The following is a 16,444-nucleotide window of genomic DNA, read 5'->3' on the forward strand; positions in this document are numbered from 1 at the left end:
AGTGACAACTCGAATGAAAGAGGGTGGGTCAGTTACAACGCATATCAATAATCTTAATTCGAACCTCTCCCGCTTAATGTCAGTCGGCATTAAGTTTGATGATGAAGATCAAGGTCTTTTATTGTTATCCTCTTTGCCCGACAGTTGGTCGCAAACAGTGACTGCAGTTTGTAGTTCGTCTACAAATTACTTTTGATGGGATTCGGGATTTGATTCTTGGAGAAGATTCAAGACGCAGAAATTCAGGTGAATCATCAAGTGATATATTAGTCACAGAAGGTAGAGATATGGGAAAACAACGAGGCAGTGGGAGCATGAGGAGTCGGTCTAGGACTCACAAAGATATTGAATGCTGGAGATGTAAAGAGAAGGGACACTTTAGGAATCAGTGTCTGAATGGTAAGAAAGAAGTGAATGTTACAGAAGACGACACAGATGACGGGGTCACTAGTGATGAGTTTTTAGTTCTTAGTGTTGAGGGTAACGTTGATGCTTGGGTGATGGATTCTGGTGCATCGTTTCATGCCACTCACTATAGTGAAACGATGAAGAATATTAAGGTTGGGGATTTTGGAAAAGTTCGACTAGCGAACGATGATATTTTAGAGGTTACAGGGTATTGGAGATGTTGATTTGATAACTTCATCCGGTACTTATTGGACTTTGAAAGACGTGAGGGTTATTCCAAGTTTGAAGAAACGTTTGATTTCAGTTGAGCAGTTGGATGACCATGGGCACGATGTTAAGTTCGGGAATGGGCAGTGGAAGGTTGTCAAAGGGAATCCCGTGGTTGCTCATGGCAAGAAAATGGGTTCGTTGTATATGGTTGATATGTCACCGAAAGGAGTGGATCCAGTTTTGGTGAAAGACAAAGTACAGTTCACAGAATGTCGTGGGCAGGAGAAGGTTAATTTTGCAAGTAACGAACCCATAGCCAAAGTGAAGATTCATGATGAACGAGCTAGGAAGGTTAAGTCAGTCGGAGGACATCATGACAGTGGGAGCACGGGTCATGTTTCAGTTACAATTGCAGGTCAACAGTGGATTAAGAAAACCAATATTCCAGCTGTAAAAGTCTCTCCAGTAAATTACTTGCTGAATATGGAGAGTGTTTGTTCTCGGGATATCTCAGGATCCGGCAGTTCGTTACAGTGGGAGCCGATAGGGACTGAGAACGGGTCAGGGGCAGTTTTAGCCGTGACTAACGTGTTGGAGCTCTGGGAAGCTTCAACAGGCCTTCAGTTTAATTGATGAGAAGGCGGGTAGCAACTAGAAGATGTTAAGATTACATAAGTACAATGAGGAGTGCAGACGAGAGCACTCAAGGCCTCCGAGTGGGAGATTGTTGGGTTCGTAGGCCTTGTGTGGCCCGCTTTATTAGTTGAAGTCCAAAGGGCAGATGGGTGTAGGGTGACCGGACCAAAGTCTGGCCTGGTTTGGATTTCTTATTCAATAATTTATAAACCCTAGCTCAGTCTCTATTTAAACAACGATATGTACTTGTAATTATTGGTCACTCAATAAAAGAAATACCCAATTGCCACCCGTGGACGTATGTCAGTTTAGACCGAACCACATTAATCCTCGTGTTAGTTATTGCTTTCGTGTTTGTGTTCGGTCCGTGTGTGTTTAATCCTAACATATTGTATATTTTGTAAAAGGATACCACATCTTTTAAAGTGGTGGCAGCTGATTTGTCGTGTTATTACATTGCATGGCAAGAACTCCCAATATTTCAAAAACAATTCAAAAAATGAAACACAACTTACTATTCAGCTAGTCTAATGTTCTTTTATATATCCACACACATAAATATATACACATTCATGCACACATATACACATATGTGTGATATATATATATATATATATATATATATTACGTGCGCCCACTTATTCGCATATGTATAATCAAATATATCCTGTTATTTTATATAGTTTGATTGGAAATCCATTAATCAACCTAGCCGACGGGAAGAAAGACATTTTATCCTCCTTAACTTGGCTCCACCTGAAACATGAAAATGATTTTGTCATATTGAATTCTTAAACACATGCAAACATATGCATATATATTACACACAAATCATGTGTGACCACACATATATGTTTATTTATGATGTCAACTAATAAGATCAAATCTCACAAAATGATATCACACCTGTAAGACATTACAAAGTAATGCAAAAATAGCGCGATTTGAAGCCGAGCCAACTCTACACCAGGACACAAACGAGATCCTCCTCCAAATGGTGAATAAAATGGGTTATTTCTCCAATTTGCCTTCTCCTTTCATAAAAAACGTATATTAAGTTTCAAGCAATAGTGACACGTACTGGCGTACAAGATAAATATAAAAAACAAGATATGCATATATAAAGCTCACTAGGTTCTTCGGATCCATCCATCTAAACGGATTAAAAGTAGTTGCTCCTTCATAGAAGTTTTCGTCTTGATGAACAACTGAAAGAAATGGAACCACAAAGCTTCCTTTTGGGATAACATAATCTACAATGGTGTTTGTCGCAAGCATAACTTGTGTTAAGAATCCAAACATGAAACATCATTGTCATAGTTTTTTATGTATTATATAGTACATGATTCTTGTTTTTCTGGGTTATATCTTTATATATGTATCTAATATTTAAGTGACACCATTTATAGATATTTTTCAAATACTACGAGTCGAAAGAAATTTGGATACGTTATTGAGTAGCATGTTTGAAAAATTAAATATTATGTTTGAGTTTATCTCGTTTATATACAGTAGTAGGATTGACTTTGTTATTCAAAAAAAGAGTTGCGGCACAGCTTGTTGTCCGTTTACCTACTACTTTATTGTAATCGTTTTAAGTTTAATGAAGAATCGAAATGCATAGCTTACAAACTAGTATAAAGGTACCTTGATATTCAACATCTTCTTTCGCTTCTCTCATCAACCAAATGGCAATCCCGCCTAAACGAAGAGTTTCATCGATTACCTACATCAAGTTACAACAAATGAAATTTGATAACCAGTTACAATATTGCACTATACTTACAATGCAATAATTATTTTGTATTCTACCAAAAAAAATGAACATAATATTTATTTTGTATTCTAAAACAAAGAGAGAGAAAAAAAACTCGATACTTTTTGTTAAAGTTATAGTTCATCTTGTAATGTTCTTTGTCGTATTGTAATTTTTATAGTTATTCATGTTCTTTAAGTTGTTTCTTATATTTCATTACGTATATACTAAATGAAAAAAGTTAACCATATACAATATTGCACCACACTTAAATTTCAATGCATTATTTTTTATTCTATCCGAAAAATAACATAATATTTATATTGTATTATACAAAAAAGAAGGGAGGCTCGGAGGATGTGCGAACCGCATCATCGGCCGGGGCTCATAAGTTTCGGGGGCATAAACTTTTTTTATACATATTACATATATATGTTTTTGGTGTTAAAAATAAAGTTATTTGCAATAGTTTATGAGATAATTACATGCTCAGAATGGTTTCTGCTTATAATAAATCGGTTGATAAAAGTTTTATCCATGTATATTAGCGAATACAAAATTTTATTTGCAAAATTTTCGTTAAGGTCTACGGGCTCTTTTATTTTGGTTCGGCCAAGTTATTTAAATTTTTGGAGACCCCTGCAAATAATAAAGGGAAAATCCCCAAAATGGCCTTTTTTAGAGAGAGAAATGGGTAAATAGCCCTAAATCTCAACACATTCGCAAAATAGCCACCGAATTTGGACTGAAAAGACGAGATCTGGAAAAATCTTTAGGCCAATAGAATTCTAACAAGTGTCAAACTTTTTCAAAATCCGACGGTTTTTTTTTTGAAATGTTGGGGGACCAGTCCATATTTTCCATTAAAAGTTCTTTTAAAAAACAGTCTTATCCGACGGTTTTTAAATGTTTACTAGCGGATCCCCTCAACTTCCAAAAACATGGGAAATTGTGCCTTCAAATTCAGTCTTTCAAGACGCATTTTGGGTGAATTGGTACCAAGAAGACCATAGATTTATAAATAATGAGGGACTCGTCCATATTTTTTCATTAAAACTTATTCTCCAAAGCTTTCTTGCCAGACGAATTATTTAGGTTTCTTATCTGACCCATACAAATTTAAAACACATAGAAAAATGTGTCATTTAATTTTGTCTTTCAAGACACTTATTTGGTATATTTGAACTAAGGGGATCATATTTTTTAAAATATTGAGGGACCCGTCCATATTTCTTTACTAAATTCTAATATGAAAAGTTGTCTTGTCAGACGGTTTATTAAGGAATTTTATCTCCAGAATATTTAAGATATCATAAAGCGTAATTAGAAGACAAATTATCATAGTTCTAATAACCTTAACATGTAAATTTGTCACTAACACTCGTACTCGTGTTAGTTATTTGTTGTTTTGGGGTAAACATATAAAACTAGACTCAATCAATCATGTGTTAATGGGAATATTAGGATTAGCATACTTAAGGGGGTGTTTGGCCTAGCTTTTTTAACCAAGCTTATAGCTTATTTAGCTTTTTTTTACATAATAAGCTTAACTTGGTGTTTGGCTTAGCTTTTTAAGCTTATGTTTATTAGCTTATATAAGCTCATTTTAAGAAGCTTATTTGAAGATGGTTTTTTAGCTTATTTGATAGAAGCTTATTTGTTTAAGGGTGTAAATTACTCATTTATCCTCAAATGGTGGTGGGCTAGTAATTATTACTCTAACAAATTAAAGAATGTTGGATTTAACAACTTATTAAGACACATAATTAACTTGTAGAATATAAGCTAATCCAAACACTTAATAAGAGCTTATCAAATAATAGAAAAAAAGCTATAAGCTAATTTTATATATAAGCATAAGCTTAAAAATAAAAGCTAGGCCAAACATACCCTAAATATCATTTATAAAGCCATCAATTTTAGCCAGTTGTTCTTTTGAATTATGGATAGTCTTGTAATGCTTATGCCTAATATAATGGCATATCTTTGCAATGATACTTCTCCTTAGAGAACTTAATTCTAGAAGTAATACTTGTATTTTGTCTATGAACCTTAGAATTATCCTCTTTTAGGTTTTAGTGGTGTAAGTTGAATAACATCGTATTTCCAGTACCAGACATTTCTTTTCTTGTACATATGTTGCTGATCAACACACTCATTTTCTTTGTTACTTCTGAGTGTTATTATTGATTCTTAAGGCACCAAATTGTACTACTAAAAATTTTAGTATGTAATGTACTATAAAATTGTACTTATTTTCATGTGTGAACCCTTAATTTTACGGGTCATGATATTGTACATTATGATGTATTCAGTATTGTCATTTAACTTTATAATTAGAATTTTTAAGAAGTGCATGACTCTTAGGGGTTATTTTGATTAGTCTTAGGAAAAACTAAATCTAGAATAACTATAGTGATATCATTTATTTATATAAGTTCTTGATTATCATTATCATAAAAGACATTATGATTGACTCATCTCATTTGCTATGCTCTAGTTTTTAATAGAATGATTATTATTAGAAATGGCAGTAGGATATTCATATAATGTCTTAAGGGATAATTAAAACTGAGAAGAGCTAAATATTATTGAAACTCTTTATGATGTAAAACTTATATTATGTTTTAATATTAGAGTGGATGATTTGAATAAGATAGTTGTTTATAGAAGAAAATTATAGTGAGTAATGTTATGGGATATTAAAATTTATGATCATTAGATTAATCAATGATCATTAATGTGAGGATTGTTTTATTGTATTGAAGTTGTGATATGTCTATTATTAACATCAAACTAATAGACTATAATTAAAAGTTCCTACTTAAACAAAAAATAATTCATCTTTGGGCAGAATTAAAATTTATTTAATTATGTGTGCAAAACAATTGTAGCACATCATCTTTAGACAGAAATGAGACAATTATTTTAATTATGCACGAGCTAGTTTTGCTAGATAAAAATGTAACGCATCTCCTTTGGGCAGAAGTGAGACATTTGTATCATGTTAGGCAAAACTAACAAAGCTTGTAGTTAGACTTGAATGATAAGGTATATGTAACCCATCACCTTTAAGTGAAAGTGATACATCCAAATTCATTCAAGTTAATGAACATCACTCTGATGTCACATGTTGATCAGTTATTCATGTAAGTAATAGAAAACATGAAAAATATTAAATCTATGAACCTGTTACAACACAGAGAGTAGTAACCGCAGCAGAGTATGATGTAGTCGACATATTTGTCATCTTGATCGAGTTCCCTTTTAAGATGTCTAGTTAAAAATGGTGTTAGGGTTCTTGAGAGGAACCCGATTTTAGAAGATAGGAGGCACACAAAGTTGTGTGTGTGATTAGGTTATGATGTTAATATTTATCTTTCTTTGTATACACACAAAGATAAACCCTTTATTAGTTAATTAAAGGTAATATGGCTCATCAACAATTACAAAACTAGTATATATAATAAAGTATAATTAATATTTTGATCTAATATAACATAAATGATAGTGATGGTCATATTAATAAAAATATTATATATATATATATATATATATATATATATATATATATATATATATATATATATATATATGGGATGGTTCAAGAGAGAAATAATATTATGGCAAGAAATATAAGAAATGAATATGGACCACTAGTTTTGTTTTAAGATTTAAATTCTTAAAGCTAAATAAAAAAACTATTAGTTATTCTCTTTCTTCAATTAATATAACTAATAAACCATAATAGTTATCTATTTTAATTAATATAACTAATTAAATTATTATAATTAGAAAATATTAAGAACTCATTTATTTTTGTAACTTACTTTTTGTTTCTTGAATTTTTATCCTACACAAGTATAATTTATTCATACATTAAAATTTCTTTCTATCCAAAACTAATTTCTTCCAACTCAATATATTAATATCCATCAACACATACTTACATTATGATGAATAATACCAAAAAACAATTTTTCATGTGTTTGTATTAGGTATCAACAAAAAACATACAACATACACAAAAGCATATAATCTACACTTGTTCTAAGAATAAGACAACATATAACCTACACATGAAAAACATTTAACCTACACACGAAAAACATTTAACCTACACAAAATTTATCATCAATAAAATACACACGCACACAAAAACATATAACCTACACACGAAAAATTTATCTTACACAAATACAATTTATTCATACATTAATTTCTTTTCAAATCCAATTTCTTTACATTCAACATATCAATATCCATCAACACGTAGTTACATTGTGATGAATAATACAAAAAAGTATCTTATACATGGTTGCATTAAATGTCAATAAAAAATATACAACCTACACAAAACATATAACCTACACTTGTTCTAAGAATAAGAAAACATATAGCTTACATACGAAAAACATATGACCTACGCATGTGTAGGGTATGTGTATCTTTGTGTAGTTTATATAATTGTTGATGTCGAATTACATATGTAAGTTATATGCTTTTTGTATGTTGTACGTTTTTATTGCTCAAAACAAGTGTAGGTTTTATAACTTTATGTAGGTTGTATATTTATTGAACTTAAATACGTTGATATATGCTAATATATTGAGTGGAAATTATTTTTTTAATATAAAGAAATAGTATTATATGGATAAATTGTATTTATGTTGAATAAAATGAAGAATGTGTAAATAAAAAATAAACTAAAGTAATGTTTTTATCTTTTTAATTATTATAGTTAAATTAGTTAGATATATTAATTAGAGATATTTATTATGGTTATATTAGTTGTATTAATTTGAGAGAGAGAGAGAGTGTGTGTGTGTGCATTTATATCTTTTTTATTTATTTTTAAATATTTAAAACCTAAAATAAAGCTAATGGCTCATATTCATTTCTCTCATTTCTTGCAATAATTTGATTTTTTTCTTGAACTTAAACATATATATATATATATATATATATATCTATATAATTGCCTAAAATAAAATCCTACTTGTCGCTCTCAGGTTGTTCCCCCCATTCTCTAGAGCCACCAGATTGCTTGATTTCTAAATGGAGGATTCTCATGCATTTGACCCGAATTCACGGGTATGGGTCACACCAAACCCGAATAGTCTATATATGGGTTATAAAATCTCATTTATTTATGACACTCTTTCATAATCAAATAATAATTTTTGCGGGTCATGGGTCTCACCAAACCCGGATAACTCTTAAATGGGTTATAACATATCATTTATTTGTGAAATAATTTAATCATCAAAGAATAATTTTCACGGGTTATGGGTCTTACCAAATCCTAATAGCCTTCAAATGGGTTATAAGATCTCATTTATTGGTAAACATTTTCATCATTAAACCCTAATTTAATTTATCTCCTTTACATGTTCTCTGTTGCTGGTCTATTATCTTCATCGCCGGTTAACTTCCGTTACTATCCACCATTGTCAACTACATTAGCGTCCCCTTTTTCATTAAACATATATTTGTGTTCATGTTTGTTCATTTAAAAAATCAACATGCTCGTGTTTGTTTATGTTTGTTCATTAAAAATTTAAAAAACCTACACATCTCAATTGAAAAAAACTCAAACGCTAAAAAATATATTAACAAACTAATATATATATATGTATTATATTAATTCAAAACTATGTTAAAAAAATAAAATAAATCATCATAAAATAGCAAAACGATTAAAACAAAAACTTGAATAAACTCCCGTAACACGGGAGGATCAAACTAATATATATATATATATATATATATATATATATATATATATATATATATATATATATATATATATATATGTTTAAGTTCAAGAAAGAAATCAAATTATTGGAAGAAATGAGAGAAATGAATATGAGCCACTAGCTTTATTTTAGGTTTTAAATATTTAAAAATAAATAAAAAAGATGTAAATGCAACAATAAATGCACACACTCTCTCCAATTAATACAACTAATATAACCATAAAAAATATCTCTAACTAATATATCTAACTAATTCAACTATAATAATTAGAAAAATAAAAACATTACTTTAGTTTTATTTTTTATTTACATATTCTTCATTTTATTCAACATAAATACAATTTATTCATATAATAATACTATTTCTTTATATTAAAAAAATAATTTCCACTCAATATATTAACATATATCAACGTATTTAAGTTCAATAAATATACAACCTACACAAAATTATATAACCTACACTTGTTTTGAGCAATAAACTTACAACATACAAAAAGCATATAACTTACATTGTAATTCGACATCAACAACTATATTAAATTATACAAAGATACGCATACCCTACACATGCGTATGTCATATGTTTTTCGTATGTAAGCTATTTGTTTTCTTATTCTTATAACAAGTGTAGGTTATATGTTTTTGTGTAGGTTGTATATTTTTTATTGAGATTTAATACAAGCATGTGTAAGATAGTTTTTTGTATTATTCATCACAATATAACTACGTGTTGATGAATATTGATATGTTGAATTTGAAGAAATTGGTTTTGAAAAGAAATTAATGTATGAATAAATTGTATTTGTGTAAGATAAATTTTCATGTGTAGGTTATGTGTTTTTTGTGTGTAGGTTATATGTTTTCGTGTGCGTGTGTATTTTATTGATGATAAATTTTGTGTGTAGGTTAAATGTTTTTCGTGTGTAGGTTGTATGTTTTTTGTTGATATCTAATGCAAACACATGTAAAATTGTTTTTTGGTATTATTCATCATAATGTGAATATGTGTTGATGGATATTAATATATTTAGTTGGAATAAATTATTTTTGGATAGAAAGAAATTTTAATGTATGAATAAACTATACTTGTGTAGGATAAAAATTCAAGAAACAAAAAGTAAGTTATAAAAATAAATGAGTTCTTAATATTTTCTAATTATAATAATTTAATTAGTTATATTAATTAAATAAATAAGTATTATGGTTTATTAGTTATATTAATTGAATAAAGAGAATAATTAATAGTTTCTTTATTTAGGTTTAAACATTTAAAACTTAAAACAAAACTAGTGGTCCATTCATTTCTTACATTTCTTGCAATAATATCATTTCTCTCTTGAACCATCCCCTATATATATATATATATATATATATATATATATATATATATATATATATATATATATATATACTAGTTTTTATCCCCTATATTACAGGGGTAGATTATTATTTATTTTTAATATTTATTTTTTTTGTATTTTTATTTTTATTATTGTATGAAAGTTAATTATATACTTTTAGTTTGATGATATGTTGTTTCACTATTTAATAAATAAGATGTTATTACCCGGTTTAAAAGCTATATGAGTTTGATGAGGCTTAGGACCCGTTTATTTTTTTATTATAAAATTAGTCTTTTTAATTATAAATAATATATATCTTTTTTAAATAAATTGGATATTAATTTTTAGTAATTCCCTACTTTATAGGATTTTTATATCAAATATTTGGTGAAATTAGTTTCTAATTTAATAAGATGTTATAACCCGTTTAAGAAATATCTGTTTGATGAGACCGTACCCGTGAATTCGGGTCAAACGAATGAGAAGCCTCCATTTAAAAATCAAGCAAATCTGGTGACTCCAAAAAAGGAGGAGAGACAACATCGCGGCACGTATGATTTTATGGTTTCGTGTATATATATTATAGATATAATGTGCAATTTGTATTTCATTTCTCAATGCAATTTCTTTTAAAGTTGTTTTATATTATTTGTTTATAATTATTTATTTATTTTTTGAATTTTTATTTTTTTATTGTATAAAAGTTAAGAATATACCTATGGTTTGATAATAAATTGTTTCACAAATAAATGAGATACTATAACCCGGTTTAAAAGTTATATGGGTTTGATGAGACACAAGACTTGTTTATTTTTTTACTATAAAATTGGTTTTTAATTATAAATAATATATATCTTTTTTTAAATAAATCATAGATTAACGTTTAGTATATCCCTATATATCAAATATTTGGTGAGATTTAATTTTTAATTTAATGAGATGTTATAATCCGTTAAGAAATATCTTGGTTTGATGAGACCCATACTCGTAAATTCGGGTCAAATGCATGAGAAACCGCAATTTAAAAATCAAACAAATCTGGTGACTCCAAAAAAGGGGGAGCGACCTCGCGACACGTATGGTTTTTATGGTTTAAGTGGGGGGGGGGGTTGTTTTATATTCTTTGTTTTTAATATTTATTTATTTTTTGAATTTTTATTTATTTTTTTAGTGTATGAAAGTTAGTAATATACTTATGGTTTGATAATAAATTGTTTCACAAATAAATGAGATGTTATAACCCGGTTTAAAAGCTATATGTGTTTGATGAGACCCAAGACTCGTTTATTATTTTTACTATAAGTTGGTTTTTTAATTATAAATGATATATATCTTTTTTTAAATAAATCAGATATTAATTTTTAGTACATCTATACTTCATATGATTTTTATATCAAATATTTGGTGAGATTAGTTTTTAATTTAATAAGATGTTATAACGCGTTTAAGAAATATATGAGTTTGATGAGACTCATACCCGTGAATTCGAGTTAAATGCATGAGAAGCCTTCATTTAAAATTCAAGCAAATCTGATAACTCCAAAAAAAGGAGGAGCGACCACATCGCGGGACGTAGGATTTTTATGGTTTTGTTTATATATATTATAGATATATGTGTGTTTATTTTTTTCGACAAAATACTATAATATATGACCAAAACATAGCTCGTTAAGTGTAATACGAAAGATAAACTTACATGTTGAGTTAATGACATCGATTTGTAATCTTCCCATGTTAACATATCACCTTCACCACTCAAATCATGTCTTTTATTTCTTATTTGTTGGTGCTCCTCCTATAAAACAATATTGACACACTTATTGGTCAACAAAAGATAAAGGAATTTGAATGCTGTCAGTAAATATAACAAAAGTTACGATCAGGGTTTTGGTGTTACCATGATACTTTAGGGACTTATTATTTTTCCTCTTCACTAGATATAACATAAAAGAAAATGTGGCATATCGGTTTAAATAATAATCGTAGAACTTTTTGAATATAAAGATCATTAATTTCATAACAAACATAATTCATATAGTTTATAATCAAGCTCCTTGAGTTTATTGGTTGCTCATTTTAAACGGCGTTTTGATTTCACGATAAATTTATTGGTTTACCAAATACCAATACCTGAGTTTGAATTCTGAGAATAAACTTTAACAGTTCACTACTTGAGCTATTACTATCATGACAAGGATTATTGTTATTATTAAAACAAAGAAGTTAATTTCAACCCTGAATTACTAACGGCAACAAATTAAAGCAAACTTGATTTAAAGCATTATTAATTATTATTATTTTTTTAGTCAAGAATTAAACTCCGCCCATGATATTGCATGTGCTTACATATCTAACAATAGTTTCTTTTTTTATATAAATTATCAACGGGCAATTGCAACAAACGAAGCAAACTCAATTTGAATTACCACGCATGTGCTTTTATTTCAAGAAGCCGCCATCATATCCTCGATAGAGGTGAACAAATCGGGTTTTATAAATATCCGGGTTTGGGTATCGGGTACGGGTACGATCGGGTATCTGTAATAATCGGGTCAGGTATAGAACAAGGTATTCTAAAACCTTGTATTTGAATACCCTATTATCGGGTATTGAAAAAACCCTATTTACGGGGTTTTTTCGGGTTTTTTTCCGGGTTTTTTTCGGGTATAGATTGGATTTTTTTTAAGTTTGCACTTTTTATGGGTATTTTTCTGGTATTTTTCGGGTATACATCAGATATTTGAAATAACCGGTTTCGGGTATTGGAAAAACCCGGTTCCGGGTATGGTACCGGTGCACAAATCGGGTCGGGTTCGGGTTTTAGTGCCAAAATGCATACCCTATCCGTACCCTACGGGTAGGGTCGTGTACGGGTTCGAGTATTAAAAAAAACAATTCCGGGTTTTTATTTCGGGTCCGGTTTCGGGTTTTTTATGCACCTCTAATTCTCGATGTGTCCCCAAAAATATATATACTATATAATATAATTAAGTTAAACTATTTATATTTTTTTGGTAATTAGCCTTGATAAGACAGAAGAGTAGCATCATGATTTATAAATAAGAAAAGGAAATTAATGAAGTTAATTACCAAGAGTTGATTATAGGCTAGTGGAGAATGGGTCAAGAAATAAATGGCGAAAAGCATAGTTTTAGCTGTTGTCTCATTTCCGGCGAATAAGAGGTTGATGATGAAGTCAGCAATTGCTTCATCTGGGAGACTGCCCTCCACCACAAGTCTCCCCACCAAACCACCATCGTAACCAACACCATGCCTTCTTGTGTGCCTTATTATTTTATTGATCTTCCTGATTATATTGTTTCTTGCCTGTCAATCAAAAATATTAATATCTATTAGTTAATTAATTTCGTAATTAATTAGTGTGGCTTACGTTCATGGCAGTGTGATAAGCAAATCCAGGTAAATTGATAGGAAGAGAAAGACATCCATCTACAAAGTCTGAGAATAGTTGTGCCATTTCACCCACTTCCTTGTCGCTTGATACTCCTAGGAGTTGATTCACCATTAAGTTTATAGCCAACTAACCAACAAACCAACACCACACGTACAAATCATCCATCCATCTCTCTAGCTAATAACTATAACTAATTAATTCATAATATTCTAGCTAATTACCTTTCTACACACATCCTGAAGCAATATGGTCTGATTATGGTGCAAACCAGCGAATGTTTGATTTAATACCATTTGGATATCTTTCAAGAAACAAGTCTTGAGGGTGTCAGAACGCATCATATTCGAAGCGATTGTATGGAGCTTTCGGTGTTGATCTCCTTGAGCGGTGATCACGCCATTAGTCCCAACCAAGTCACGGAAGGACTTGGGATAACTCGATTTGAATAGCTTTCCTTCGTTGTGCATTACATATCTATTGAAAATGGGATCAGCAGATACCACTGCCTTTCTCCCAAATATATTGCATGAGAATATCTTTCCATACCTACAAATCAAGTTCACCTACTTTTTTATATATATTACACAAAATAAACTTTAAATTTTCTTAAACCGGTATTTGTTTTTCAATTTTTTTTATTTTTTTTTATAAAACTGAGATGAAAAATAAAATTTTTTGCTTTTTTTATTTTCGAGTTTTTTTTTTGTTTTATAAATTTTTTATTTTTTGTTAAGAAGAGTGTTTTTCGTGGTATAAAATGGTTCTTAAAGTTCTCAATTTCAAAATAGTTCTCACATGATCCTAATTTTATATATATACAGGGGAAGATTATACTAAAAAGAAGTAGTTTCCTAGGAAGACTAAGAATAAATCATAACCAATTGGATCATGTTAATCAATGGTTGAGATTTAAAATTACCAAAAACCGACATAGTTTTCTATAATTACTCTTTCACCACTATAACCGACATAGTTTCTTAGAATTGTTCTTTCACCATATGTTGTAATGCCACTTGTCAAAAATCTATTGGTTCTTATCATTCTTAGGAAACTCTTTCTTTTTATTTGAGCCCTTATATATATATATATATATATATATATATATATATATATATATATATATATGGTTTGGGGTTTGGATCAAATACAAATGACTCTTATCGTTAGAAGTGTAAAAATAGCTAAAGTAATTATGTTAACATTAGAGTATACTATTTTATTTTTTATAACATAATTACTTTAGTTTAAAACTTTAATTACAATAATATATTTGCATGTTTAGTATATTAATTTTATTTGTATGGGAACACACCCCTATATATATAGGATCATCATCTGAGAACTATTTTGAAATGGAGAACTTTAAGAGCAATTTTGAAACATAAAAAATATTTAAAGAAAAATTAAAAAATTATAAAACAAAAAAACTCGAAAATATAAAAGTAAAAAAAAAACCAAAAAAAAAATTATTTTTAACCCTGTTTCATAAAAAAATAAAAAAATACCGGTTTAGTAAAATTATACATATATGTACAATATGTTTTTTTATAATTTTATACAAGTTAATTTTTATACACGTATATACAATTATGATAAATGATAATGTACATATGTGTACATTATATAAATTGAGATTAAATAAAAATATACATATGTGTATAATTAGAATTTTTTTACTTGTTTTATAATTTTTTTAAAAAATAAAGGGTTTTTTTGTGGCCCAAAATGGTTCTTAAAGTTCTCAATTTTAAAATTTTCTCTTATATATATATATATATATATATATAAACGAAACCTCCGTATATACTCTCAAGTTATCAGATTGTTTTATTTGTAAATTGAGATTTCTCATGTATATGACCCGAATTCACGAGTACGGTTCATACCAAACCAATATAAAAATTAATCTCGCCAAATATTTGATATGAAAATCCTATAAAATAGGGATGCACTAAAAGTTAGTATCCGATTTTTTTTTAAATATTATTATAATTAAGAAACAATTTTATAGTAAAAAAATAAGCGGTTCATAGGTCTCACCAAACCCAAATAGCTTTTAAGCCGGATTATGACATCTCATTTATTTGTGAAACTCTTTTATCATTAAACTCTGAGTATATTATTAATTACAATAAATAAAATTAAAATCCAAATAAATTTTTAAATATTATAAACGAATAATATAAAACAAACATGTAATACGGGGTTAAAAACTAGTGTATATATATATATAAATGAAACCTTTAAAAGCTCTCTAGTTGCTCCATACATTCTCTCAAGCCACCAAATTGCAATATTTGTAAATGGAGACTTCTCATGAATTTGACATCGAATTCACGGGTGTGGATCTCACCAAACCCAAATAGTCCTTAAATGGAGACTTCTCATGAATTTGACATCGAATTCACGGGTGTGGATCTCACCAAACCCAAATAGTCCTTAAATGGGTTATAACATCTAATAATTTAAAATTTAATCTCATTAAATATTTGATATGAAAATTCTATAAAATATGGATATACTAAAATCTAACATGGATTTATTTTTAATTTTTTTTATTTGTAATAAAAAAACAATTTTATAATAAAAATAAACGGGTCATGAGTCTCAATAAACCTATATAGCATTTAAACCAGGTTATAAAATCTCATTTACTTTTGAAACAATTTCATTATCAAATCCTAACCATATATTTTACTTCCTTACAATAAATAAAATTAACATCCAATATATATATATATATATATATACATATATATAAAAAACGAATAATAAAAAACAACCCTGTAATACGGGAGATAAAAGCGAGTATATATATAAAGAAGATGGTTCAAATGAAAACCACCTCTTAACTTAAAACTATGAAAACCAATATTAGCCAATCATATAATTTTGTGGTTTTCATTTTCATTTT

The 16,444-nt window shown here is 28.7% G+C and overlaps 1 protein-coding gene across 6 annotated transcripts; it reads right to left on the bottom strand.

The window, feature by feature from the left end:
- Nucleotides 1-1,876: 1,876 nt before the first annotated feature.
- Nucleotides 1,877-14,077, bottom strand: LOC143612129 (abietadienol/abietadienal oxidase-like). Of its 6 annotated transcripts, none has more exons than XM_077086187.1 (8): nucleotides 13,752-14,077; nucleotides 13,507-13,656; nucleotides 13,206-13,442; nucleotides 11,812-11,910; nucleotides 2,902-2,980; nucleotides 2,386-2,462; nucleotides 2,161-2,285; nucleotides 1,877-2,010 (listed from the first exon to the last, which is right to left on the bottom strand). In XM_077086187.1, exons 1-8 carry the CDS (start codon nucleotides 13,995-13,997, stop codon nucleotides 1,911-1,913), a joined length of 1,113 nt encoding a protein of 370 aa, XP_076942302.1. In that variant the 5' UTR covers nucleotides 13,998-14,077; the 3' UTR covers nucleotides 1,877-1,910. The 6 variants fall into 6 exon arrangements, with proteins under 6 accessions (XP_076942302.1, XP_076942301.1, XP_076942300.1 ...); XM_077086186.1 differs by having other exon boundaries at nucleotides 2,161-2,288; XM_077086185.1 differs by having other exon boundaries at nucleotides 2,386-2,507.
- Between the last annotated feature and the right edge of the window lie 2,367 nt (nucleotides 14,078-16,444).

This window comes from Bidens hawaiensis, unplaced genomic scaffold (genome assembly GCF_021521415.1).
Source record: "Bidens hawaiensis isolate Kalapana, Puna unplaced genomic scaffold, B.hawaiensis_p1.1 tig00033251_1, whole genome shotgun sequence".
In the NCBI taxonomy this organism is placed as follows: domain Eukaryota; kingdom Viridiplantae; phylum Streptophyta; class Magnoliopsida; order Asterales; family Asteraceae; genus Bidens; species Bidens hawaiensis.